Source organism: Puma concolor, chromosome A1 (assembly GCF_028749965.1).
Source record: "Puma concolor isolate L17-30 chromosome A1, mPumCon1.1.hap2, whole genome shotgun sequence".
NCBI classification, from domain to species: domain Eukaryota; kingdom Metazoa; phylum Chordata; class Mammalia; order Carnivora; family Felidae; genus Puma; species Puma concolor.
In genome coordinates this window covers 206178523-206206427 of record NC_141667.1, presented here as the reverse complement: position 1 = coordinate 206206427, position 27905 = coordinate 206178523, and the positions used below count along the sequence as shown (strand labels likewise).

Sequence of the window (27905 nt, the reverse complement as noted above, 5' to 3'; positions counted from 1 at the left end):
TTAGCCCATCAGGGATTTAACAATACTGACCCATCATCATTATGCCATGAGTTTGTTTGCAATTCTTTCAAACATTTTGTAAAATCCTCAAGTAAATGAGATATTTCAATCTATTCTGTGACTTCTTTAACAGAGAGAGAGTATGAAATATTCATAACTGTGGTTTCCCAAAGTACAACTCGATTTTCCAGTAAGTGTGTTTTCTCCCCTTGTGTTCTGAAGTGATATAGTAATTTAAATATTCTTTTTATCCCCCAAATGTGAGGCTAAATAAAGGCACAGCTAGGCACAAGATGGTAGTCATGAAGTATAGTGCTTAAAGGTAGACTTGGTGATAGGGCCTATCACCTATCACTATTGTTGTTTTGAGTTATTACTACCACCTCTTAGGAAAGCAAGGAGAACATCCAACTAAAGCCCCACAATATTCCATGTAAACCTGGTCATGTTTAAAACATAACATTAAAAGTAGCCTTAAGATGGGGGGCACCTGGGTGGCTCAGTCAGTTGGGCGTCTGACTTCGGTTCAGGTCATGATCTCGTAATTGGTGGGTTTGAGCTCTCTTTTGGGCTCTGTGCTGACAGCTCAGGACCTGGAGCCTGCTTCTGAGTCTGTGTCATCTTCTCTCTCTGCCCCTCTCCCACTCATGCTTTGTCTCTGTCTCTCTCTCTCTCAAAAAAAAATAAACATAAACATGGGCATTGAGGAGGGCACCTGTTGGGATGAGCACTCGGTGTTGTATGGAAACCAATTTGACAATAAACCTCATATTTAAAAAATACATAAATAAGTAAATAAACAAAAAAATTAAAAATAAATAAACATTAAAGTTTAAAAGAAAAACACTGAAGTCAACAGTGTGTGCACTCTGTCTTGTTCAGAATGCAGAGGACCAATATCTGATGTACAAAGAGCATGCCATTTTGTTCATTTTTGCTTGTGGTACCCTAATTAATGTTGTATTTTCAATTACATGGGTTAATAGACTTATTATTATGTATTATTTTTTCCCATTATCTATCAATAGTTGACCTTATCACTTTATTAGAATAATCCAGTCTTTACCTTTTGCTAATATTACTTCAGTGAACAAACTAAATATTTAAAATGTAAAAGGGAAATACAAATTACCAGTCATTTAATCATATAGACCTGTCAGATGCACTAATAATCCCACTAAGCAATGTGTAGTAAAAATAAATCTTATCAGTAAAGAGAAAATGTAAGTCAATTAGTCTAGCTGTGTTTTTACTGTGAAAAGACTAAAAATTAAAGATTAGAAGAACCTATCATAATTATTTTCAAGGTTGCAAGTCTAAAATATTCAGCACCTGGAATAGCTCTAATTCCTTAAATAATCAGATAGTAAAGGATATGAAGAAAAACATCCTAGAGCTAAAACATTTGGGTTTTTTTGTAGGTTTGGGGCTTTATACCTCCAACTATGATCTCAGAATAACAATGGTGCCAATGAAGACAATTTGTAAACTGTAAACTCAACAAAACAAGCAAGGAGAGAAGATATTTCCTATAACTACCCAAGTTGACTCACCATCCAGCCAGATGACTTTTTCACATGCTTCTTTTCTCTGACAACATGATCAATGTACAGGATTTAAGAAGCACATGGGAAAAGCTTAGTGCTTTGGAATTCCTATTGGTTACCTAGTTAGTCCATACAATGGTTATCAGAAATGGCATTTACAGTTGACAAGGATAAGATCTGTATAACTTAAATGATCAGTTTTGTTCTGGCTGTCCTCCATATCAAAAATATTTGTATACTAAAAATACCCCCTCATTGGATGATTTCATTTTTGTTTGGCAAATCACTACTTCAGTCTCAGTATTCAGTAGAAGAGAGAAATTATATTTGATCAATCCATGCAGCAAGGTTAAATGAGTTACAACTGATTTTATTTTTGTTCACTACACAGTGTATTTCAATTGTATGAACGAAAAATCAACTTAAAGTCTTCAAGTAACATGAATGATGGATCTTTAAATGGATCAAACATAACTTTAACAGAATTGTAGAAATAATCTAAACACAGAGCTATTATTGAAAAATAGGTACTCCTTATTTAGTTCAAAGTGTCTATACAGAAGCATTAAAAAAAAAAGGGAGAAATCCTTAAAATATCGATTCTGTTATCATGAGATGGGAGAGGTGAAAATTATTTCTATTCTCTGTAGATAGCTAACTTGTTTTGGGGGTATATGTACATTATGTCATTTGATCTTCAAAATGTAACATCCTGAAGAAACACAAGCTGTTATTAACAGGAAACAGGCTCACTAAGGTTAAGTAACTTGGCCACAGTCTTATCACCCTGGGTGTTCTGATGCCAGAGCTTTCACTGTCAGCCATTGCTGTCTTCCCCAAAATAAGACAACTGGCAAAATACCACTGTTAAAAACAAGCACAAAGGGTGAATTCATAAGTAAGTTAAGATTTGAAGAAAACAGAGTGACTCCTTTCTCAATGATTGCCATTACACAATTCGGATGGGAGGTATATACGTAGGAAAGAAAATTTAGGGGAGGAATCGACAGGACTTCAGGGACAAGAAAAGAACAAATGCAAAGTTTGGCACATATACTCAAAACTGGAACACAGAAAAGAAAGGAAGACCTAACGGAGGCCACCCCACCTTTTGTGTGTGTAATAGTAATCCCTTTTAAGGCAATGCTTTTCCTCGCCCTCAAAATCCTAACCCAAGTGGGGTGCCCAGATTTGCAGGGTCTTAGAAACTATTAATAAAGAAGGATGTCCAGTAATCTTTTCCAGTACTTTAAAATCCCTACAGGAGGGGCACCTGGGTGGCTCAGTCGGTTAAGCGTCTGACTTCAGCTCAGGTCATGATCTCACGATTCGTGAGTTCAAGCCCCGCGTCGGGCTCTGTGCTGACAGCTCAACCTGGAGCCTGTTTCAGATTCTGTGTCTCCCTCTCTCTCTCTGACCCTCCCCTGTTCATGAGCTGTCTATGTCTCAAAAATAAATAAACGTTAAAAAAAATTTTTTTTTAAATAAAATCCCTACAGGAAATGTTAATGTGCTCAGAAAAAGAGCTACAAGAACCAAAAAATGTGACTTCTTTAAGTGTAGTCACTCCAATTCTGTGTTGGAATATATGAAATTGTAAACTCAGAGGCTCATCATAGCAGTTACATATGTATAATTAAAACAGAAAATTGACAGAGACCCATAAATACAGAGAACAAACTGGTGGCTGTCAGAGGGGAGAAGGCTGGGAGGATGGGCAAAATGGGTGAAGGGGAGTGAGAGATCCAGGCTTCCAGTTATGGAATGAACAAGTCATGGAGATGAAAGATATACCATAGAGAATATAGTCAATGATGTTGTGTCATGGCAGACGGTATCTACACTCGCAATGTGCACAGCATAATATACAGAGGTGCTGAATCACTATGTTGTGCACGTGAAACTAATGACACAATGTGTATCAACTATACTTCAAATAAATAAACAGAAAAATGACATATTCCTAATAATTATAATTTGGTATGAAAATTGTTTTCCAACATGTTATCTAAAAGGGAACAAGTAACAAAGGAGAGCAAAGAGGGGGGAGCATTCAGAAGTATTTCTGTAAGATGAGGTTGTTAAGCAAAATAAACAAGGTGTCAGATGAAATTTGCTTAAGGAGTTAAGAGTGTTGTTGCACTGTGCTAATAATTCTGGTTAAAGAAAGAGAAAAGCAAAAGAACTTTCAATGAGGAGAAAGGAAAGCTTCACCAAGATAAGAAAAAGTTTAAAGAAGAGACCATGTATTTCAGGGATGAGTAAAGGCGCTTTGAGCAGAATTCTCTAATATAAATATGAATGGGAAGTGGGGCTAGGACATACATTATGCTTCAAGGCCACAGGGACCAATGACACACATGAAAATTAGGTTTATACTCAAAGGACCAACATGAACATTCTACAGCTGTTAGGTAAGAAAAAGGGGAATGGAGTGTCCCAGTAAAAGCCGACAAAAATTCCATAATGGGCTCAATTCATCCCATAGAAGCATGCACCTCTATGAGTAATGGGCACATTGGTAGTTGCATCTAACAGTGAGTCCAAAATCAATCACAAGTGGAAGATGATGATTATCGTTCTACAACACTACACACCTGAAGGCATGAACTTCACTTGGTGAAGCTTGATGCCTGGTAGGACAGTGATTTGCTTAGCCTACAGTGCAGGGTCAAACATTTCCACCTAGTACCTCCAATTTGAACTTTATGGTTCCCATGACTCCTACAGGAAAGAGTATCTTGCCAGCTCTCCACTCCATACCTTAACCTTCACGCCAGCCTTGTGGTACATTAATAATCCTCTAATTTTAAAAGAAAACATTTTATGCTTTGAAACGGAACAAGACCAGCAAACATTCTCCTATCATGAATGCATTGACGTAAACAAGAAGTTATTCTATTAAGGGGTGAGAAAATAAAAAAATGTCTTGTGCTGATTTACACTTGTAAGTTACCAAAAATGCCCTTAAAAATCACATTTTAACAATTCTTCCAAACTCTCTGAGCAATATATTGGATATATGCTGGAAATATATTAAAAAGTACAGGCTTTGGAATCAGGGAGGCTTCCATTCAAATCTTAGCCCCTACCAGTTCGGAAGCATACTGAGATTCCCTACCCCACAGTTACTACACGGGTGACATTCTGTATCTCACAAGAATGCTGGGAAGACTAAGTCAGATGACACGTGTACAGCATCTAGCAGAGAGTCTAGCAAGAAGCAGGCACTCAATCAGGGGCAGTTGTTGTTGGATTTGTCTTGTTGAAGATAGTAATAAAAATAAAGCTTGGAGTACTTGGGTGGCTCAGATGGTTAAGCGTCCTGACTCTTGATTTTGGCTCAGGTCATGATCTCATGGTTCATGGAATTGAGTCCCGCATCAGGCTCTGTGCTGACAATGTGGAGCCTGCTTGGGATTCTCTCTCTCTGCCCCTCTCCTGCTCACTCTCTCTCTCAAAATAAATAAATAAAATTTAAAAAATAAAGATAAATAAAATTACAGTATGTAAACTTACTCCTTATTTCTTGGAAATCGATTACTAGTCCTAAATAGAAACCATTTACCTATAGTAGATTGTTAAAACAAAAACAAATTAATTTCTAGTTGAGGATCTCCAACTAGAAAAGAGGAGAGTTCAACTGGTGTCACAATGAGCAGTTACCCCACAGAGGAAGCTCCATGATCTTAGAACTTTTTCCCCTTGGTCCAAATGGCTTGAAGCAGCAGTCTGGAACAGATTTTCCTTCTTTAGCTATTGTATTAGGGCTCTCAGAAAGGGTGGGAAAAAAACAAGAACCAAAACAGCTGTATCTAAACCAATTACTGATGAGATCCTGGTAACACTGATAAGAAATGACATGAGTTGGTGAAAGGTATAGTAATCGGCTCTGAATAAAAATGAGCCGGCCTTTAATTGCTTAAGAGTAACTTCTGGGGCAATCCTAAAATACGAACATTTTGGGATAAATTACTCATAAACTAAATTACTATTAAAAATAAAAGTGATCACGTTTTTTTTTTTTATTTTGGGGAGGGGTTAGTTTTCACATTAGTCCTAACAGTTCTTTTAAATGTAATTTAAACTATATTAATAGGAATTAGTATAGTTTAGCCATATATGGCATAGGCTGGTGCAAGACTCCCTGGGTTAGCCCCTCAGCTCCGTCAATTGCTGGCTATGTCAACAATGGGCAAGTCACAATCTCTCTAAACCTCAGTTTCCCCATCTGTAAAATGGGAATAGTAACAGTATGCTTACCACACCTGGTTATTGTTAGGGTTAAATGAGTAAGTGGAGAACTTGGCACTTGACTGGCACTATATGTATTAGCTACTAAAGCCTGGCACCCATTGTAGATGAGAACATCTATCCCTCAACAAATTTGGCTATTTGTTACATGCCATGAATTACATTAGAGAAACAAACGTATGCAAGATAGACATAGATTTTATAAGATGAAGCGAAGTCTGAGCAGAGATCAGAAGGGTGAGTATAGTAATTTAGCCAGGCAAAGTATGGACAGACTGCTCCAGGCATAGGGAACCATACATAAGTAGGACGGTCTAAACTTGAGAGAAAACATTCCATGGAAAACTGTCATAGTGAGGGAGGGGGACAGCTATGGAATGAAGACAGTGGTTCCAACTCCTTGCATATAATACAAAACAGAACTTCACTTTAATGGTAAAATTTGCTCATTCACGACCAGGAGTATTCCTAAATACCAGTGGATGAAGTCACAATATAAACGTATCTTACCAGTATTTTCTTAAAAAGAAAATCTAGCTATATATTTTTTGCCTATTGTATAAATAGACCTTTCCAGAACAGACCTTCAACCCATTAAAGTTCCACATCTGTTGTTAATATTTTCACACTGATTCAGTGAAGTTAGTAGGATTTTCAAAGTTGAATGGTGAGGAATTAAATAGCAATGTAAGGGATCAGGGATTTGAGAAAATAAAACATTTGTCAAAAATTTTTGCCAATATTGATATGTGATCTTTTAAAATATGCACTAAAATTCAAGCAGTATAACTATATTTACCAGAAAGAAAGGAAGAAAGAATAAAATTTGTGTGCCAAATTGTATCACCTTAGTATAGCCACTTTGCTTCTATAGTCTCCTTTATGTTTATTTTTACCCTAAAGATTATTTCCTCTCCAAATTACTCATTTAAATGAAATATATTTTTTATATTTAGCTCTAAGGAGGTTAGTTTAGGACAGTGTGCATATGTATATATGACAACAATTACTTCTAGGACCCATGTGAACTCTGAAATACACACAAAGTACAGCTGTCACTCTATTACCCTCCTTTTTTTGGACCCTTCTCCAATCAAACACTTCCTCACTCTTCCACCATTAGTAACACTAATGCCAAGTTATCCCCACAACACCCAAAGCCCTCTAATCCTACTAGATCTTAGGAAGATTTTGAATTAGACTTGATTCAAATGTCAATCTGAATGCTTAAAAACAGTATGGCCTAGATTTCATTTTTTAAACCCTTTCAGTGCCAGTGTTCTTATTTGTAAAATGGAACACAAGCTATAAACAAGGGAGGGAGCACCGCACAGCATTTAATTACACAGGCTCTTGGAGGAAGCCTGTATGAGTACAAATTCTAGTTCCACCATTTTATAGCTAAAACACATTGAGCCAGATATGTTCCATCTCTGTACCTCGGTTTCTTCATTTGCCTCAGAGAGAAGGTAACAGTGAAAGGTGGAGAATTATTATGAAGACTGACTGAGATAATATACATAAGGCATCTGGAAGAATGTCTGGTTCATGGAATACTCAATATATGATGGGTATTATTACTTCGTATATCTATTTTATACCTTTATAACATAATTGTGTCAGGAGTCCCCAAGACCACCCTCACATTTGATCATTTGTTGGAAGGACTTAGAACTCAGAAAAGCTATTGTACTCATGGTTACAGTTTATTACAGTGAAAGGACACAGATTAAAATCACCATAGGCTTCTCCCAGAGGAGTTCCATTATGACATATGAAGTATTGCCTACTAGGAAAGCTCTCTCATTCCTTGATGTCAAGAGTTTTTATTGGAAAAAAACATGTATGCCTGGACCTTCCACATGGACCACCTTAGCTACTCAGCCTCTAGCCTCCTATAGAGGACAAACCAAACAGTATAGCCCAGGGCTTCAGGTGAACAAACACAGGTACTCACTGCAAATCACATTTCTAGAAAAAACCATCTAGTTTGGTCCAAGGCCCCAACCAGACAAATATCCCTATGAGACAGGGTATTCCAAGACCTAACGGGTTATCTCCCAGGAACCAGTGTAGGACTGGTTCCAGGTTTGAAACACCTCAAGCCTACTGAGTTAACCCTTCACTGCATACTAATTTATTAAACGACTACCATGTGCAAGGAACTGTGATAAATACTTAGTATATATTAGCTAGCTTAATAAACACTTTTATGAGAAAGGAATTAATATTTCCATTTACAGATATGGAAACTGAAACTCAGGAAGGTTATATCAGTTCATGGTCATATAACTAGTGTGGAATCCAAACCCAGCTCTCCCAGACGGCAGAGCCTTTGCGACTTACATTAAGGCATAAAATATTTTAAAGTTAAAATACCATATTGTACAATTTATCACATATATAGGCACACAATAAATATATTTGTCAATCAAATCCAGTTCTTCTACTTGTGATAGTGAAAAACTAAAGAATCATTTTGAATTTGTGGAAGGAACAAACTAAAGCTATGAGCAAATGTATATGTACCATAGACTAGTGTTCCTTTGAAATACTGAAGCTTTAAATGTCCATCAACTGATGAATGGATAAAGAAACTGTGGTTTATATACACAATGGAATACTACTTGGCAATGAGAAAGAATGAAATATGGTCTTTTGTAGCAATGTGCATAGAACTGGAGAGCGTAATACTAAGTGAAATAAGTCATACAGAGAAAGACAGATACCATATGTTTTCACTTTCATGTGGATCCTGAGAAACTTAACAGAAGACCATGGGGGAGGGGAAGGGAAAAAAAAAAAAAAAAGAGAGGGAGAGAGCCATACCATAAGAGACTCTTAAAAACTAAGAACTGAGTGTCGATGGGGGGTGGGATGGAGGGAGGGCAGGTAATGGGTACTGAGGAGGGCACCTGTTGGGATGAGCACTGGGTGTTGTATGGAAACCAATTTGAGAATAAACTTCATATTAAAAAAAATAAATACTGAGGTTTTAAAGAAAAATTTTTTAATGTTTGTTTATTTTTGAGAGAGAAAGACAGAGCCTGAGCAGGGGAGGGGCAGAGAGAGAGGGAGACACAGAATATGAAGCAGGCTCCAGGCTCTGAGTTCTCAGCATAGGGCCCGATGCAGGGCTCAAACTCACGAACCATGAGATCAGGACCTGAGCCAAAGTCACACGTTTAACCGACTGAGCCACCCAAGTGCTCCTGAAATACTGAGTTTTTATTAAAAGACTATCTCATCTTAACAAAGTCCAATAAATTCAGCAATAAAGATTTCCTTAGAGTAAAAAGAACAACTTCTTTAAGCTTAAGCATTTTCTTTTTTCCTTACCCTTCGAAACTTTTTAATCTCCACAAACATTTGCTGAAATAGAGAAATGACTTACCCATCTATTAAGAATAACATAATTTTTTGTTGCAGAATTGTATCACCATTTTCCCCAGGGAGGCAACAATGCTTTTTCACTTTAATATGTGTGTGGTTTTTTTCCTCATCTAATCAGCTAATACTTTTCAAAAGATCTTTTTAATGCCTAAATGAAAGGATTCCACATCAAAGACCTGACCTCCCTATTAAAGTATCTAAAGGAAACCCTAGGAATCTAAAATCCATTCAAAGGCAAATCACAGGTAGCTTATTGTACAATGCATTAAGAAAAGAAAAGGAAAATAAGAAGCTTCATAAGAGCTTCACGGAATTTGGTAAAATTATACCACAAAATACAAATTGATCTCAAGTATAAAGAAACAAATTCATAGCCAAAAACGTATTACAAAAGTGCTCTGTAATCAGCCAGGAGGGGAGTCTTTATGAGAAACTTCAGAATTTGTCATATTTTCAATCAAAATTTCTGATTACAGCTTAACATTGGGAAGGCCAAAAAGAGAACAAACCACATATTTTTCAATAGATTTAAAATCTGAAATTTTTAAAGCTAACTTTCAACATGGGGAAAGGTAGGTTTTATTACCAACAGCAATACTCGAATAAAGTAACGAAATGAAAGTAAAAACTGATGAGATGTATAGACACAAATACTTTCTTAAAAAAAAATTAAACATTTTAACATACCATGAATGTGGTTCTGAAGTTATTCAAGTCATTAAAAAAGTCTTCCACAGACACCTTCTTCACATCAATGGCGTAGTATCCCATCACACTCTGGTATAACGTTTCCATGTTTTCGTGTAACTTTAAAAGTTTCCCGTATTGTTCTTTTGCACTGATAACAAAGCTGTATCTTAGAGTTAAGGGATTCTGAAATTTACCAAGTAATGTTTTAGGAAAAAAAAATACCCTGTGAATCCAATGTTTGAATTATTAGTCACTATTACACATCTCCAAAATGCTAAAATTACCTCTAACAGGTCATTGTTCTCAAAACTCAATCTATCCTGTACGACAGTAAAATCTTAACACCAATCTCTAATTAACTCTGGCCAAATTATCAGAAAAGTTAAATATTTATTTTTTTTATATTTCTTTTTGACAATTGAGTCCATGGAAATTATACTTCCAGTGTATGTATGTACGTTATTCACATCATTCAATATGATTCAAATTATAGCTCAGTGTCTAATATTGAGTAATTTCAATGATATTGAAATCAACCACATGGGTGCTGAACACAGCAGTTAAACTGGATGCCCGATGTCAATTTCCAGCTCCCGCACTTGGTGGTTGCCTGTGGGCACATGCCTTAATCTCTCTGGGCTAGGACTTCCTCATCTGTAAAATGGGAATAAGAATATCATCCATTTCACAGGGCTGCTGTGAGGATTAAACACGTTAATAATTCAAAATTCTTAGAAAAATGAATAGCATTTTGTAGTACATGTAAATCCCTTTTATTTTTATTGCATTTTGGGTTATATATGTGGTTCTAAAGTCCATCAAAAAATAAATTAAGAGTTACATTAATGGGGTGCCTTGGTGGCGCAGTCGGTTAAGCGCCCGACTTCAGCCAGGTCACGATCTCGCGGTCCGTGAGTTCGAGCCCCGCGTCGGGCTCTGTGTTGACGGCTCAGAGCCTGGAGCCTGTTTCAGATTCTGTGTCTCCCTCTCTCTGTGACCCTCCCCCGTTCATGCTCTGTCTCTCTCTGTCTCAAAAATAAATAAACGTTAAAAAAATTAAAAAAAAAAAAAAAAAAAACTTCAAATATTACAGAACTTCATGTTTTAAATTCTCCTTTGGAAAACTGGGAAGTGATTTATTTTATGCATTGCATCATCTAAAATTATGATCTGGCACATACACATACAGAAATATTCTCTTCTCATTTATGACAACACAGTTCAAAACACACTGATTTTCAGAAGACTAACAGTGTGAATGTTGCAGTGGCATTAGAAAACATTTTCTAAACAAACCATAGAATTTCCTTTGTGGTTTGACAAATTGCTAATGCAGTTAGATATACCATACTTCATCCTGAAAAGATGACTCTGTTAGAGCATCATTCATAATTGTCTATGGCTCCTTTAAACTGGGACATTTAAAGAAATGGAATATACAGAACTAAGCTTATCCAAGCCATTTTATTGTCTCTGACTAATGCAAAAAAATAAAGATGTTAGTATATTTTTAAATTTTTAAATATTTGTTTAGTTATCTGTTTTTGGGGGGAGAGGCAGAGAGAGGGAGAGAAAAAAATCCCAACCAGGCTCTGCACTGTCTGCACAGAGCCTGATGTAGGGCTTGATCCCACAAAGTGTGGGATCATGAGCTGAGCCGAAATCAAGAGTCGGACACTCAACCAACTGAGCCACCCAGGCGCCCCAGTATACATATATTTTTTTAAAGTCAGTAATAAGAATAACTAGATTCTTGCCAAGAAAACCAAAAAAGGAATTTTTATAACCAAAAAAAAAAAAAAAAAAAAAAAAAAAAAAGATTTTCCACAATTTTGAAAGATAACGGTTCCTCTGGTCAGAGTATTCCCCAATGGAAGATAAAATAAGGAAACCGAACTCGGCCTTTCATTTTGAGAAAGGAAGACTGAGAAAGAAAGAGGCAGCATTGCTGTTAGATGGGTGGTGAAATCCAGGGGGGCATGGAAATTTTCTAATAATTAGAGCCCAACCTCCCCCAAAAAGGCATTCCAGTCCATCACGGCTCACTTGTACCCATGTCTGGGGTCAGTCCACAGATTACTTACTGCCCTTCTATGCTGGTTATTTCTCCCTCTCTGCACCCCCCAGACTATGCCCTGCTTACTTTTATATTTAGCATTTTAGGGGAAAAAAAGAGTATACTAAATATAGGAGTCTGGATTCTAATGGAAGGGTTGATACTTTTTTTAAATAACCTTAAGAAAATCTATAGACCTTTCTGTAGTCCAGTTTATATTCATCTGAGTAGCAAAATGCCTCCTTATATTTCCTAGAATCTGGATCATAATAGCAGCAGTGGCTGATGAATTTATATGTAGTATCATTTTTTAATGCTTGCATAAACAAAAGATTTTCTGTAATTACTCAAATCACAAAATCACAGGAAATTATAATACAGTCACACTTGACAGATTTCCATACACTTTGTCTTATGAAATATCCATATTCATGAAATATTATAAAGCAAATGTATGTAAATTAAAAAATCACGTTTGAAACACATTCAGAAACTAATATTAAATGGACCATATGGTGATTCATTTGTAATGTGAAATAATCAGTCCTTCATTTATATAGTAAGGTCAGAAATCAACATTGGTTTATCTATTCAATCTATAAACTTTCACCTAAAATTATTTATGTCCCAGAGACAGACTATCTCCATATGGATTATTTATACATCCTTAACTCTTGTCTAAAAGAGAAATTGTTTTCTGCCTTTGCTCGCCCAAACCTATCATTCAAAGGTTCCTTCAATTATTCCTCTTCCACAAAGCCTTATTTTCTAATCTCTACAGTAAGAAGTTCGTTCCACTGAACACATAGCATTTGCAATCCATTGTACTCAGCTGGAACGGAGGGGAGTTTTCCCTTCTAGACCAATTCCTTGATAGCACTTTGCTCTTGCCACATTTCTAGAGGATGGCCACCTTGGACTGTCAGCCCCTTCTGCGGATGCTGTGTTCCACCTTCTCAGTACTTGTCTGCCACTACATTCGTGTCAATTACTCATCTCCCCCTAGTGAGTCATCAAATTTCCATCAGTAGGAAGGTAACAGCTTTCTCAAAAGTGTGATGAAAGGCACAGAACTTCTATTCAAAAAAGTCCATCTCTATGCATTCACACACATACAATTTGTATGTAATGCTAAGAGTTAACAGAGTCCCTGAAAAGTAGTTTTGCTGGACAACATGTTAAGTAGGCTACTTTAGTTGGCGTTTCTAATCGCATGGTCCTAAAGCTACTCCTTGTCTTTCCCCTCACTGACTGCATAGTAAGGCTTTGTGTTTTAATAAGAGGCACTTCACAAATATGAGTAATTTTATCCTGACACTTGCGAATACTCCCTTTCTCAAGAATCAGTTTGGTAAACAGGTTAAAACAAAGCTGTAAGTATTACCCAGTAACACTTTTTAAGATTTTCAAGTAGTAATCACAAGTTCATGAAACATCAGAAATAATATTAATACTATATTCTTAATAAAAGTACTACAATTCTATGTAAACATAAAAAAGATGTGATGGGAAAGAAAACCAAGAGTCAAAACCATGGAGATGACATGGTCTTGTTCTGACAGCTAGAGAGCTTTATAAGTTAATTTTCTTATCGTTGTTATCTAGAAAACAATTTGCTCCCAAGGGAAATGCAATGGAGCTTTGAATAACTGGAATAACCCACAAGAATGGTAAAATTGTGATTGAACAGAAACAATTTTGGAAATAGTCAAATTAATTCTCACTTTAAAATGATTGTCTGATAGGATAAATGATGACATTGATGAGGCACTCTACATCCCTAATGATGGGCTAGTCTCTCATTATGAGATGGTGAAACCACCCAGCACAAATACGTACTACATTTATTCTTACATCCTGCCCTCGTTATTGCTTCCCCCAACAAAGATATCTATTACTTCCATTAACACATCTTACAAGGACCAGCTCCAATCAGTCCTACATGCCTGATACCTTTTATAGATCTTCTTAAGTACTCGGGATCCAGCCAGGCAGCCAACCAGCTAGTCAGTAAGTATTCCCTAAGCTCCACTGCATTCTACTTTTCTGGGCAAGAGAGGAAACACTGGTTAACGAGGTAGGCAAAATCCCTGCTTTCATGAAACATACATTCGAGAGTGTAGTGACAGAATAAAGAAGTAAATGAATGAGATGTTCAGATAGTGATAAGTATGATCATGAAGATAAAGGTCTGTGATATTAGACAGGGAAGTCCTGGCTAAGGGGACATCGCCTCAGACAGGGAGTCATCACTGTGAAAGGAGCTGTGAGCACCAAGCTGTGCAGCACCCTCTATAAGTGCAATAAGACCTCAGGGAAGGAAAAGATCATCGTCACTTTGGATGAGGACCAGGATATTTTAACCTGAGTTTTACAAGTCCCTTCAGAACGAGTTAAACGGAAGACAAGGAAGGAAGAAAGAGAGAAGAGAGAGACGAGTAAGTCAACAGAAAAATCTGCCATGACAAACCACCCAATTACCCAAACTCCCACTCTTGCAAATAGACAGGTGTTACATGAGTTTACATTTCCCAGATCCCGTTCCTCTATTTTACTCTCTAACCACTGTTCAATTAAATAAAAATGTACTGAATTCCTTTACCTAAAAATGCTGTGTCTTATGCAGCATGGAATACAGATAAAAGATCTAAGCCCTTCAAGGAACTTATTAGGACAGTTTCGCCTCTACATAATACTTTCAAAAGCACCTAAAGCATTGATATATACTAGAACAACAAAAAAGAAAGTGTGAAAATTGAGTAGGACTGCAATGAACAAATTTAAAGACTATAATATGGGAAAAGGCAAGGAAACTGCAACATAAGTGGTAAAAAGTAAAAAAAAAAAAAAAAATGAATGTCTGGAAAAACAATTTTTTTCTAAGAAACTCAGGAGGTGGGGTAGGAAGAGAAGAAAAGGTAAATAAATCCTTGTGCAGGGAGAACTTCAAGGGCAATGCTCTAGGATCTATTTGTTATTTTCCTTGACATATGAAATATTCCAGAATCTAAAGGTGAACAGAAATGAACAGGTACTGCATGACACAAATCCTAGCATTTTCCTGATTTTCTCACATATAAGAGCTTAGTAAGTATGTGTACTTCACATGTAATAGTTTGCATATAACAATATTGGTGATCCTGCCTCAAATTCCTGTCACACATTTTTCAAGCAAATATTTACAGTGGAAATGGTTAACTCCAGTTGTATTTCTGACCCAAGTTTAGCAATTATAAAGAAATATAAATATTACAAAAAGGGCAATGTGATATATATGAAATAACTGTACACGCATTTTAAAGGATATGCTAAATTCATATTTTTATACTCAGTATATGAAAGTAAAGGGAGTGCACTAAAAAAATAAAATTACAATATACTATAATTGAATGCTAACAGGGAAATTTCACATAACAAAATTATATCATTATAATTTAAAACAATTCAATTAACAGATTATTTAAGCTACTAAATCATGACTGTTTAAATATCTACTTGCATAAATGCATCCCTAACAACTTAGATAATACACATATTCTTTTAGAATTGGTTGGTGAACCCAACAATTTGACATGTTTCAACTGATAAGCACAAAAACTTAAACCATAAACAAAGTTAGAGCGTTAATAGCCCAAACTTTAGTTAAATACATTTTTATTCATTGTGCATTTTAGTTTCTGAATCCTTTCATTTTGTAAGATCTGATTAAGAAGCTCACAATTTGCCACTTTAATAAGATCTATATAAATCCATTTAATATTCAAAATGTGACTTGTTGTCAGTCCTAATTAAAGTAAACAAAGCTTTGCAATGAATGAATTTAATTACTTCGAAACTAGTATGTCTAACCAAGATGAAAAGCAAACCAGTGCAATCTAATCTCAGCAAAGAATATTTATGATTATAAGCTTTGTCAATAGCAAAGTGCACCAACTGTTCGTATATCTGACTTCCAAGAGATACATGAATGCTAATCAGTTCATTAGAGGCTTCTAGGTTGTGATATTTAGCGACAGGATGTAGTAGCTTTCTTGTCCATGGAGTATAATTGTACTCAGAATGAAAAATTGTTTCCAACAAAGCATCATCCTTCCTGTTTCTGATTTCCTGCTGGTTGCTTTTTATGAGCTGCATACCTTTCCAGAAGCCGACATCATTCAGCTTCTTGTGTCATATGAATACAAGTATGGATAGGTCCTGAGATCGTCTGCTGAGCAGGATTCTACCACCTTCCCTCTAAGCTCAGGAATTTATCTTAGTTTATAGGTTCTAGAAACCGGAGCCTCATAATTAGTATGCTCAAAGTGTATTACCAGAAACTGTATGCAGGCAAACCCTTTGCTAAAATGCGTTCTCTCTATAGGGAACAATAAAAGTACTTCAATTAACAGTGCTTAATGATTAAAATAAACTGTCACATATGAATATTTTAACATGATAAAATGATGGAGGGAAAAAAGGCTAAGAATGATGAAACTAATGTAACTCTGCAATAACAAATTTGTTTTAAAAAGCACACTTTGCCAAAGGAGAAGGTGCTGCAAGAATATTTTTTGATGGGTAAATACAGATTTCACCTTTGGTTTAAAAAAAAAAAACAACCCTTCTCAAATGTAGCGATAATGGCACACTGCCTAATAAAAGAAGAAACTGGATGAGTAGGAAAGATATGAAAGGAAACAAACACATTAGCCTGAATTGATTGTTGCTGGAGTGCATTTTTATGATATTTCCCAAAAGAGACAGTGAACAAAGCTAAAATTGAACTAATTCACAATTAAACTGAAAGCATATACAATAAAATCTATGACAAACCAAATAATAATTTTGTGATTTGCTAAATCTCAGGGGAGAAGGCACAGAAAGAGGAAAAGCAGTTATTTTATTTCAACTATCTCAGTTTAAAATATGAGGAGTGTCTATTTATAAGAGCTCATTGGAAGTGGGTTATCCTTTCATATAAAATTCTGAGGTCCATATGGGATTTTAATAATGCATTGTAGTAATACTTTATTATAACACAAAAGATATCAGTCTCTAATCTCATAGAATGGTTTGCAAAGCAACTCAACATTCATTTCAGGAAATTAAAAAAAAAAGTTTATTACTTCAATTACTCATTAGAGAATAAGCCACAAAGTTAGTGTAACCAAAGATAATCGAATTCAAAAGAAACCTTTAAATTAAGCAGGACACAAGTCTCATTTATGTATATACATAATACACACATACACACGCACATATGTATATGCACATACACTGATACTAATTTGTGTTTGGAGAAGACCTGCATGAGTAGTGATCATGGCAAATTCCATTTTGATTTTGGAACTACGCAGTATTTCTAAATATCTTTAATATTAAAGTTTCTGGAATGAGATCATTCTTTATACCAACCCTTGAAATTAAGCTGACAAGTCATACCGGTTTATAAAATCTGCATATCCTTCCTGAAACATTTCAAAAGTATCTAAATCACATCCCGATAGTAGATATCAAACTTCCTCAAACTGTGTTTTCATGTCCTTTCAATTTCTCATGAACATCACAAGGAAACAGGGCAAATGGAAGGGAAAAGAGGAGAGAAACTGTCCAAATGGATACAAAGTGAAACAAAAAAAAGAATAGAAAGCAAAGTACATTTCCGTATCATTCATGATAGGCAAACACATTGATAAATTTCCTTGCAAGAAGGCAAAGGCTAAAACTGTTATCTGGCACTGTAGGATAAGCACTGGTTATGCAAATATACCTACATCATTAAATAAATTGTAACTCTAGTTGACTAGTGAGTTATTTAGATATCAGAAGGATATGGACATCTTTGTCAGAAACTTATCATGCAAGTCCTCAGGAGGGGGAAAGGTTTCCAAATCTTTCTCAAGCTGTTGAAGCTGCCTTCCCATCTGCTTCAAATTCTTTTCCAGCGTTTCTACAGAGACTAAAAGAGAGTATATTAAATGACTTGAAAGGACAAAATTATAATATATAAAAGGTAAAACACTCTAGGAACAAAATATTTGTGAAAAACCTTCCAATAATAAAGAAAGAAAATTCACTATACTAGAGGTCAACTAAATTTCACTTTTTAAAAAGCTTTTGATATTTAAAGGCAAATATAAAGGAAATTTCATATTTTTTTAAAAAAGAAGATGGAATTTAGGAAACGCTCACATGAACAAACTACATTTAATAAGTAAGTTTTGTTGAAAATTAGAGCCCTTGACCCAACAAACACTACAAAAGAATCCATCTATTCAGAAAAAGAGGCAAAGAAAGACTTTTAAACATAAACCAATTTCAATGCAGTTTTCACATTTTTCAAAATCATGATCTCTTGAGAGGAAACAATCAGTGCATGGAAAAGACAGGGACAATAGAGCTATTGCCCAAGCTCATCTACAATAGGAATGAAAAGGTATCAGAAGCTACTTGAGCAACACATGGAACAAATATCACATCTTCTTTATTGGTACCCTGAGCACAGTCTGTGTTTATTATCTAATGACAATCTCTCTTCTTTGACTTAAAGTTGCTCTCACAGTGCACATGAAGGAACTAAGGATAGATCAGGGACCAAGGCACTATCAAAATGTATTAGTCGCCCAGTACGACGTTTAAGAATCATTACCTGAAATCTTTTTTTTTTTTTTTTTTTTTTTTAAGTTTATTTTTGAGAGAAAGAGAGACAGAGTACGACCAGGGGAGGGGCAGAGACAGAGGGAGACACAGAATCCGAAGCAGGTTCCAGGCTCTGAGCTGTCAGCAACAGCCCGACGTGGGGCTCAAACTCATGAACTGTGAGATCATGACCTGAGCCAAAGTCAGACCCTTAACTGACTGAGCCACCCAGGCACCCCCAGCATTACCTAAAATCTATGCATAATTTTAGATGACATCAAGGATTAACAATATATAAAGATATAGCGACCCAAACCAAATGTTTGGGTTCAGATGAATTTTGGTGAAAACTTCCTTTTACTTCCCATCAGTGTGAAGTATATGAAATGATGCTTAAAAATACATATAATAATTCTAGGCATACAGCCATTTTTAGGCTTCCAATTAATCCTGAGGAATGGATATAAGTCAGGTTTCACCTGTAAGAATGGGCATATCTTTGAAAGTAACCTGAATGCCCAACAAATGGGACTGAGTTAAAAAATATTTATAAATCTCTATATACAAATATACATATAAATAAATATATATGGTTGTAGTCTTAGTTCAATAAAATGGAATGGAAGGGAAGCATGAAAAATCATATTGTGTAAGAATATGGAGTTTTGTTTTTTAAACTAGCTGTATATAAAATAACATTTGTTATTCTATTCATAGCTTTTAATATAATATTCTAATATTCTGTTATATTAATAGCTGTTAATAAAACCTTAACGTATTTTGTTGCAAAATCAATTAGTGGGCTAATTTTCCGATACAATGTTTTCCAGTGAATGAATTCTTCAGAGAGCCACATGTAATGTTTGTGCTCAAAGAGCAACGATATGTTAACCTTTGGCTCCCACTGTAGTGAAGCCATTGTGAAGTTATACTGATGCATATTTTCTCATTAGTTTTTTGCCACTCATGTTTCCCCTCTCTGTCAGTCTTAAATATAAGACAATAACGCACAAGAGTACATAAAATATTTCTGTCATGACAGCACTTAGTGTATTAATTAATTCTTTCTATTTAACTCAAATACCCAAATCTTTGCTGTACATTACTCATAATGGTAACACATGGTTCCTAGGCTATGCTCTTTTAATTTTATGTCTGTTTGTCAATTATTCACAACCAAGACATCTATTTAATTAGGCCTAGGGTGTTTCATTTACTCTTCTCATTTCCAATTTTTTTTTTTTTTTTTTTTTGCTTCTTTCAAAGTTCTCTATCTGAACTACAAGAAGAGATTCCTTTTGCTTTCCTAGTCTATTTGATCTCTCTTCTAACATTTCATTAGCATTTCCCCTATCACTTCTCAAGAAATCTTACAGGTGGTTCAGTAATTTTTATACATCCTTAAGCTGTGAAACTTCTCATTAAATAAATACAAGTTCAAAAACACATAAAATCATTTTGAGTAAATATGTGCTCAGAACAGTTTATAAACTGTATAATCACTTTGCGCTATAAATCAGATTAAAAAAAGCATATTAGCAGCATAATATTAGTCATAGTCCTAATGTGTTAGGACAGTAGCAATGGCTAAAATTTATTAAGTGTCCTGAGGTCCTTTCTGAAGTGTTTTCCATTGATTTTTAAAATCCTCAGAAGATAATCATGAAATAGATATTGTTATTATCCCATTTTACGGATCACATTTTATAGATGACTAAATCAGAGTTGAGGAAACGTCAAACAATTAAAAGTAGTGAGGTCACAATTTGAACTAAGGCAATTAAATTCTAGACTTGATTTTTAACTGTTTTGCTATACAGAAAATACTTTACTTTTACAACTACTACCTGTCAGTAACTACGTTTAAGTACACAGATGTAGTTTTCACATAATGACTTTCTTATATTCTCGCCTAGTACAATTACATATGGCCAAACCCAGGGGAATAGATGTAAGTATTCTGGGCGGATGGCTGTATGACAGATAGATATGCTACCATATTTTTTATTTTTTTTTTATTTTATTTATTTTTTATTTTTTTTTAACGTTTTTATTTATTTTTGAGACAGGGAGAGACAGAGCATGAACAGGGGAGGGTCAGAGAGAGGGAGACACAGAATCCGAAACAGGCTCCAGGCTCTGAGCCATCAGCCCAGAGCCCGACGCGGGGCTCGAACTCACGGACCGTGAGATCGTGACCTGAGCCGAAGCCGGCTGCTCAACCAACTGAGCCACCCAGGCGCCCCATGCTACCATATTTTTTAAATGAACATTTAAATTTAATGAGTTAACACACCATTGAACAAAACCACGTACTTAAAATACTATGTTTTACTCCACTAATCCAATTTATTATACATACACATATTTGGGAAATACCTAGAGAAAGGACAAGTAAGTCTAAGCTTCCAATGTAACAAAAAGCACAAGGCAAACATTGGGAGGGGACACAGATTATTTCTTTTTTTTTTTTTCCCTTGACAACTAATCCATCATTCTGTCAACTCTCAGATTCTGACACCAATTGGGTAATCTTCCACTTCAACTCTGACACTAACTACCTAGAGTTAATGCAGACCCCCACAGGCTTAAGGACTCAGCTCCAGGAGACTGCCCTCACTTCAGAAGACCATCACAAGTCCCAGGGATCACCCATCACCCACGCTTCTGACTAACTAGCTATAGATTCAGGGGTTCCCATGCCCCCCCTCCTGCTTATTTTCCATAATTTGATGTTTTACAGAATTCAAAGTACCAAACCTGCTATTACAGTTTTATTGTAAAGGACGCAATTCAGGAAGAGCCAAAGGGAAGATAAACACAAAGAACGGGGGTGGAGGGTAGTACAGAGTCTGCATGGTTTCTATGGGCAAACCCCAGCACATCAATCTGTTTCCAAAACAGAAGCTTCCCCTCAGCCTCACTGCTTCAGAGTTCTTACTGAAGCTTTGTTACACAGGCATGATTGATCAAATCATTGGCCATCAGTGACTCAAGTCTATCTCTAGTCCCTTTCCCCTCCCTGGAGGTCACAGGGTAGACTGACAATTCTAACCCTGTAATCACAGACTTGTGGCCTCTGGTGACCAGTCCCCCATCCTAAAGCTGTCTAGGGTCCTCCCCCCACATCTACCTGAGTCATCTCATTAGCATACAAAATAGGCTCTTATCACTTAAGAAATTCCAACGATTTCAGGTGCTCTATCCTAGGAATCTGGAAAATGACCAAACACATATTTTTAAATATACCATATGGATATATAGAAGTGCATGTCTGGAGAGAAGGCAGAACTCCAGTACCTGTGAGGAAGTATAAAAAAAAACAAAAACAAAAAAAAGTACATTTTGATTCATGAGCTGTGTTGCTCCCAGCTGTCTAACAGCCTGGGTCACCCTCCGAAAAGCCATCCCAATGAGTGATGAGCACTTCCCAGTGGGAAGAGAAAAAGGCTTAAGAAAGAAGCCTGTGAGCCTTTTCCAACTGTCTGTTAGCCAGCGGGTCAGCAACTATATTCTATCATTGTGATGTGGAGTCGTTCGTCACTGGCTCAACTTCCACATCAGTGAAAGGGGAAGAAGCCTATCTTCTATTTTTACCTCATGGGTATTTCATAAAAGATCAAATTGTATAACATACGATGAGGAATTTTTTTAAGAGAGTGCACTGTGCTGTGTTATTCTTAGAACTCAATAAGAAATGAAGAGCTTAAAGGCTAACATTAGTAATACTAGAATCAAAAAGTAAAGATAATCATCACCATCAGCGTCACCATTAGGCCAGAATAGTGTTGTGAAAGTCAGGCTAAAAAGAAAAGTTGCTAATTTCAAGAATACAATATTCAGAGAGTTTGGGCATATTCAAACTTTTAATGCTGATGTCATAAAGAGCAAGTCAGCGGTCTTAAGAAATGTTTCTTGCAGCTTCTCTACAGATGGAAAGCCATTATTTATGCTTTATTAGCAGTCTCTGGTTACATTATTTGTACATTATGGCTAAGAGGATTTAAGTATAAGTGACCAACTTTCACTGGTTTTTAAATAAGGACCAAAGTACACTTGCAAGAGAAAAAGATGTGAGCAAATTCTAGGCTTAAAAAAAAACAAACAACAACAACAACAAAACCATAATGTCTGGGCCATCCGATGGGTAAAACTAAAGAATATGTAAGAATTTCTTTCATGTCTTTCTTTTTCAGCAATTCTATTTCCACAGATAATTCCTTTACACATCCTCAAACATAATTTTAACCACACTGTTCATAAGTGTCAAGTTTTTTTGAGGTCAGTGACTATATTTTTATATTAGAAATCCCAGCTACAGTGGCATTTAATTGTACACCCTCAAAAAAGTGTTAATTTACTGGTGTCTCTGTGTGTGACCTGTATATGAATTTTATCTTTCAACATTGTCACATTCCTTGACCAAGAAATTAATCTTATTTTTTTTTATTCCTTTCCATTATTTGGAAGTAAAAACAAAAAATGCAGTCATCATCAAACAGAGTGGACTAGATTATTTTAAGGGCAATTTCCACTTTTGCATTTTACTCTATTAATATTCAATCAGATAGGATGTCTGAGTCACCTCAGATGTCATGTGCATCTGCCCCCAGGGCAACTGCCCATCTGTAATCTCCACACCCCAGTGGGTGGCAGAACCATGAATTCTGTTTCTTGTAGAGACCTGCTAGTCTTTACCCTTCCCTCTCCTGTAACCTCAGATCCAATCATGACCTCGCTGGCATTTTATTTAGCACATAGTATTTGACTTCTTGCTTGCTTGAGCACCATTCAAGTCTTCACTCTTCTCGGATCTCTGGTCTCCTTTTTTCCTTCAGTGCCTTTCCCACACTGTATGTAGGAGTTTCCAGACAAACACTAATGTAAAGATGTCCTTCCTCTGCTTAAAACCAGCCAGTAAACTGCTTTCGTGACAACATCTGAGCTCCACCCACAACCTGGATTTCCTCTATTTCACATTCCGCTACATTTTACTCTGAGAACAACATCCTGCTTCTAGTTTCCCTCCCCCATCCCTCTACATCCACCCTGTTAGGTACTGATGCTGAAAAGAACAGACTATTTGCCTTGTCACCTCAATCACTCCTACTCATACATAATAACAAGAGTCAAAAACTCTAGCTAGTCCTCTAGTGAGATGCCCTCCCCACCCATCATACCTGGTAATTATATTTATCCTTGCAATTACTACACTCCATTACTTCTATCTTTGTGTGTGCCGTCCTCTCCCAAATGACTAGGAATTCCTTGAGGGAAGAAACCGTATTTTACTCGTCTTTGTATCTTCAGGTACATAATGTATTGCAGACACTCAAATATTTGCGGAAGGAATGGATTTTGGATTTAGCTTTAACCTCTTGAGGTTAATCGAGTAAACATCTAAAACCTTAAAATCCAACACACATATTGGTCTTTAAGTGCCTTGTCATTATGGTAATTATCCATTAGAGATGTTAACCATAAAAGTTAAGTCACAACTATAAATATTTAAGTTTAAAGGAATCATGAATATAAGCATTCTGCAATGCAATGGCCTCCACGATTTGCTAAGACTTCAAGTAAGAGTGTAGGAATTACATACATTTAAATAATCTTTGTAATTAAATAAAAGTCCTCTGTGAATAACTCCTGGAGATGCTGGTTATTATTTCATAACAAGCTGTCTAAGAAATGTCACATTCATTCTTACATCTCTTGATACATTCTGGGGAAACTGATTTCTTGAAAGAACGCTTAAACAACTTATTAGCATAAAACAATTCAAACATTCAACCTAAATTAACCTTCCCTTGCTCACAAACACGGCTGTTTTATGAGGGCCACAGACTAGGGGTTAAAGCAATTCCAGGCTCCCAAACAAATAACGGTGTTTTTTAAAAACCGTACGAATATTTTATAAACGTGAGTTAAAAAAAAAAAACAAACAGTAACTTAAATGGGCAAGATGGACAAAAACCTCAGCAGCATTTTAAAAAGCTAAACATTCGGTAGGCCTGTAACAAAATCTAAGTTCTAGAATATCGTTATGAAACCCATTATCATTTTGAAAAAGGCTAAAACTGAAGTAAGAGGACAGAAAAGTACAAACTCAACGTGAATCGCAGCTTGGTTCATGATAGGCAAAGGTAAACTGAAAGAAGCAGTGGGAACCGAGTGACCAGTCACCCTCCCCAAGCGCTGGCCTTCCACTGTGCAGCTCTTCTTCTGTCTCATTGTTCTGACTGTGAATGGGACCCCTTATAATAAATTGCCCCAACTTGCATTCCTTAACTTACTATATTATATGCAATGAGAGTTTTGTGGTTATTATTATTCTTTTTCAACATCACACTGCAAGAGAACAGCCAATGTTTGTATGGAACATGGAAAGAGGTAAGAGAGAAGAAAAGTCCTATTTGTAAGGATGAATGTAGCCAATCAAAGAGCTCCCTTGGATCAGTTTGGCTGAATGGTCCTCCCCCCACACCCCTCCTTACTCTCCCTCCTCCTCCCCAACCCCCAACTCTGAGGGATAGAAGCAGCCTTGTCCTCTACAACCATGAAGAGAGTGTTAAAGGTAAATCAGCTCTTTAGAAAACAGTATTAGTGAGACCAACCTATTTAATAGATCACTATTACCTATAAAAATTTGAAAATTCAAGAAAATTCACGATGTTCAAGAACATGGTAAATATTATACAAAAAAGGTCCATCATAGAGATGTTTGTAACAATATTCAAAGCATTCCCTCATGAAAATGGTTTTGTGTGCCTGTGTATGGGAAGGGAGAGGCTACCACTTTTACTGTGTCCTCATGGCAAATATGAAGCATAGGTCGGATCATGTGTGAATTCTAAGACAAATTTTCACATATGACTAGGAGAGACCATGCAATCTCACACGTCCTGGACTGCTTATCTCTAGACTTGAAAAATTTCATTTTTCTCCCACACATCTATCTTCCACCCGAGCTCCAACTGCCTACTGAACATCTTTCCTTGATATTTAGTAGGCATCTTAAACTCACACTTTCAAATTGGAACTTCTCTTCCTCCTTGAATCCGCTTCTACATCTCAGTATGTGATTGGTGTTGCGACTCCTCTTTCTGTCATACCCAACACACCCAACCTTGGACAAAGTCTTGTTGGTTCTACCTTCAAAGTCTGAATACTTCCCACCACAGTTGCTACCTCCTCCTTCTGGTCCTAGCCAACATGCTTTCTCCCCTGGATGATTATTACAGCATCTGAGTGGTTTCACTGCTCCTGCATTGTTCTATATTTTTTCCCTGAGCACAGAAGCCAAAGCAAGCCTTTGAAAATACAAGTCAGATGCCACCCTACTGCTCAAAACCTTTCTAATGGCTCCCTATCTCAGAGTAAAGTCAAAATCCATCTAATGATGAATCATGTCCTATAGAATCTGTTACTTTTCTGGTCTTACCTTCTTTTATGCCTTGCTTCCTCACACGTCCCTCACATTTTTTTTCACAAAGGCCACCTTCTCTATGGGGCCTTCTCTGACCACTCAACTTTAATTGTGGGAGAAACAAAACAAAACCTTCTTCATTTGGCACATGTTCTGGAAAATGGAAACTTCAAGACAGCAGAGACTTCTTCTGTGCTCATGGCTCTATCCAGAATCCCAAACTGTGTCTGGACAGAAGAGGCACTCGATAAATGGCTCTTCAAATAATGAATGAATCAATCTTATTTAAGCCACTGCTTCATTTCTTCCCTCTCAAAATCAAGTCTGATCTTTTCCAACACAAGTGCTTAGCACACTGTCTGCTACACAGTGAGAATTCAACAAAATTTTTGGAAAGATTCCTTTCCTTCTAGGGTCAAAATATATCCACAACTATTAATACTTTTTCCCTTTAAATATGTAGCTTGAGGGGCGGCACCTGGGTGGCACAGTCGGTTAAGTGTCCGACTCTGGATTTTTGGCTCCATACTGGGCGTGGAGCCTGCTGGAGATTCTCTCTCTCCTTCTGCCCTATCCCCCTGCTTGCTCGCTCTCTCTCTCAAAAAAAAAAAAAAAAAAAAAAAAATTAGTTTGACAGACACCTGCTCAGAAACTGTCCTAACAGTGATACACATATTCACATGAAAAAAGAGTCTCGTTGCTCATCAATTTTCAATCTATACTAGAAGACGACCTCTTCTGAGGGGAGAGGGGAAGGTTATCCAGAATACATTTTCTTTAGGTTTTTCTATGAATACAAATATCTTTTTCGATGTTTCTAGCAACTTATATCATTTATCGTGTTACTTCATGTTTCATATGGAAATGGAAAACATTCCCAAGTAACTAATTCCTTAATAATTCTGGGCCGGTAAATTTGTTTTTTAAACAACATGCAGACACCTCCAGAAAAAAGTAAGTCCAAGTCAAAGAGGTGCTGGACCCTAGCTATTTTTTATAGGCTTTTAATAGTAGAAGCCCTCTTTCAAAAGAAATCTTATTATCGAAGTTCAAAAGAGGAAATAAAAATAGTGACTCAGGCTGAGGCAGAAGAAGGAAAATAAAACTCATTTTCCAAATGCCATTTCTCTATGCTAGTACATTCAACTAGCAAAATTGCATTGTGTTGTGCATTTATGATTTGTGCAGTTTCTCACATCTATATCATTCTTTAGGTTTTATAAAAGTAAATAATATTTTAGAAAAGTAAATAATATTTTCAATAACATAAATCTATGCAATTATTAGCTTTGTATTCTAAAGCTTGCATACGTTTCAGGCAAGACACAGTTGGGATCTGTTCAAATAATGATTCAGAATACATGTTAAAATTATGTAATTATATGACTCAGAGAGACATTTTTATCTGCATCATTAATGATAGAATAGGCAGATGTGTGTCAACAAGAAATTATCATTGAAAAATAACAGCTAAAACTATAGCAAATATAGAGAATATTTATATAGTCCTTACATGATGCTATTCAAGCTTTGTAAGTATTTACACATATTCACGTATAACCTCACAGCAAACCTCTGAATTAGGTACAACTATTATCCCCATTTTATAGGTAAGAACACTGAGTCCCAGTGGGGATAAGTAACTCATCCAAGGTTATAGCTCCAGCAAGGGGCAGAGCTGGGGTTTGAACACCAGGTGTCTAACCTCAGAGTCTATGACTGTAACAAAAGCTTCTCCCATAATACAATGCCTCTATAATCTAATTGGGATCACATTTTTATTTTGCCTACTGAAATTATTTATTGGAGTTATTGTAACTCTCACTACTTGTTAATAAAAATTCCTTATATTCAGAGGCATATTATAAATTTCAGTTTAAACTGCTGTAGTATTTGCATGTGACGATGAAAGGGA

The 27905-nt window shown here is 36.2% G+C and overlaps 1 protein-coding gene across 6 annotated transcripts in view; it reads right to left on the bottom strand.

Moving 5' to 3' along the window:
* Window positions 1-27905, bottom strand: part of DIAPH3 (diaphanous related formin 3) — a 508403-nt gene that overhangs the window by 185702 nt on the left and 294796 nt on the right. For 3 of the 6 annotated variants that reach the window (XM_086710920.1, XM_025923546.2, XM_025923547.2), the window contains 2 exons: window positions 17761-17881; window positions 9882-10050 (listed from right to left, as the gene is read on the bottom strand). In XM_086710920.1, the coding sequence (XP_086567046.1) occupies window positions 9882-10050; window positions 17761-17881 (290 nt within the window). Of the gene's footprint in view, window positions 1-9881; window positions 10051-17757; window positions 17882-27905 lie in introns of all 6 variants that reach the window. The other 3 variants (XM_086710913.1, XM_086710939.1, XM_086710948.1) reach the window with 1 other exon arrangement.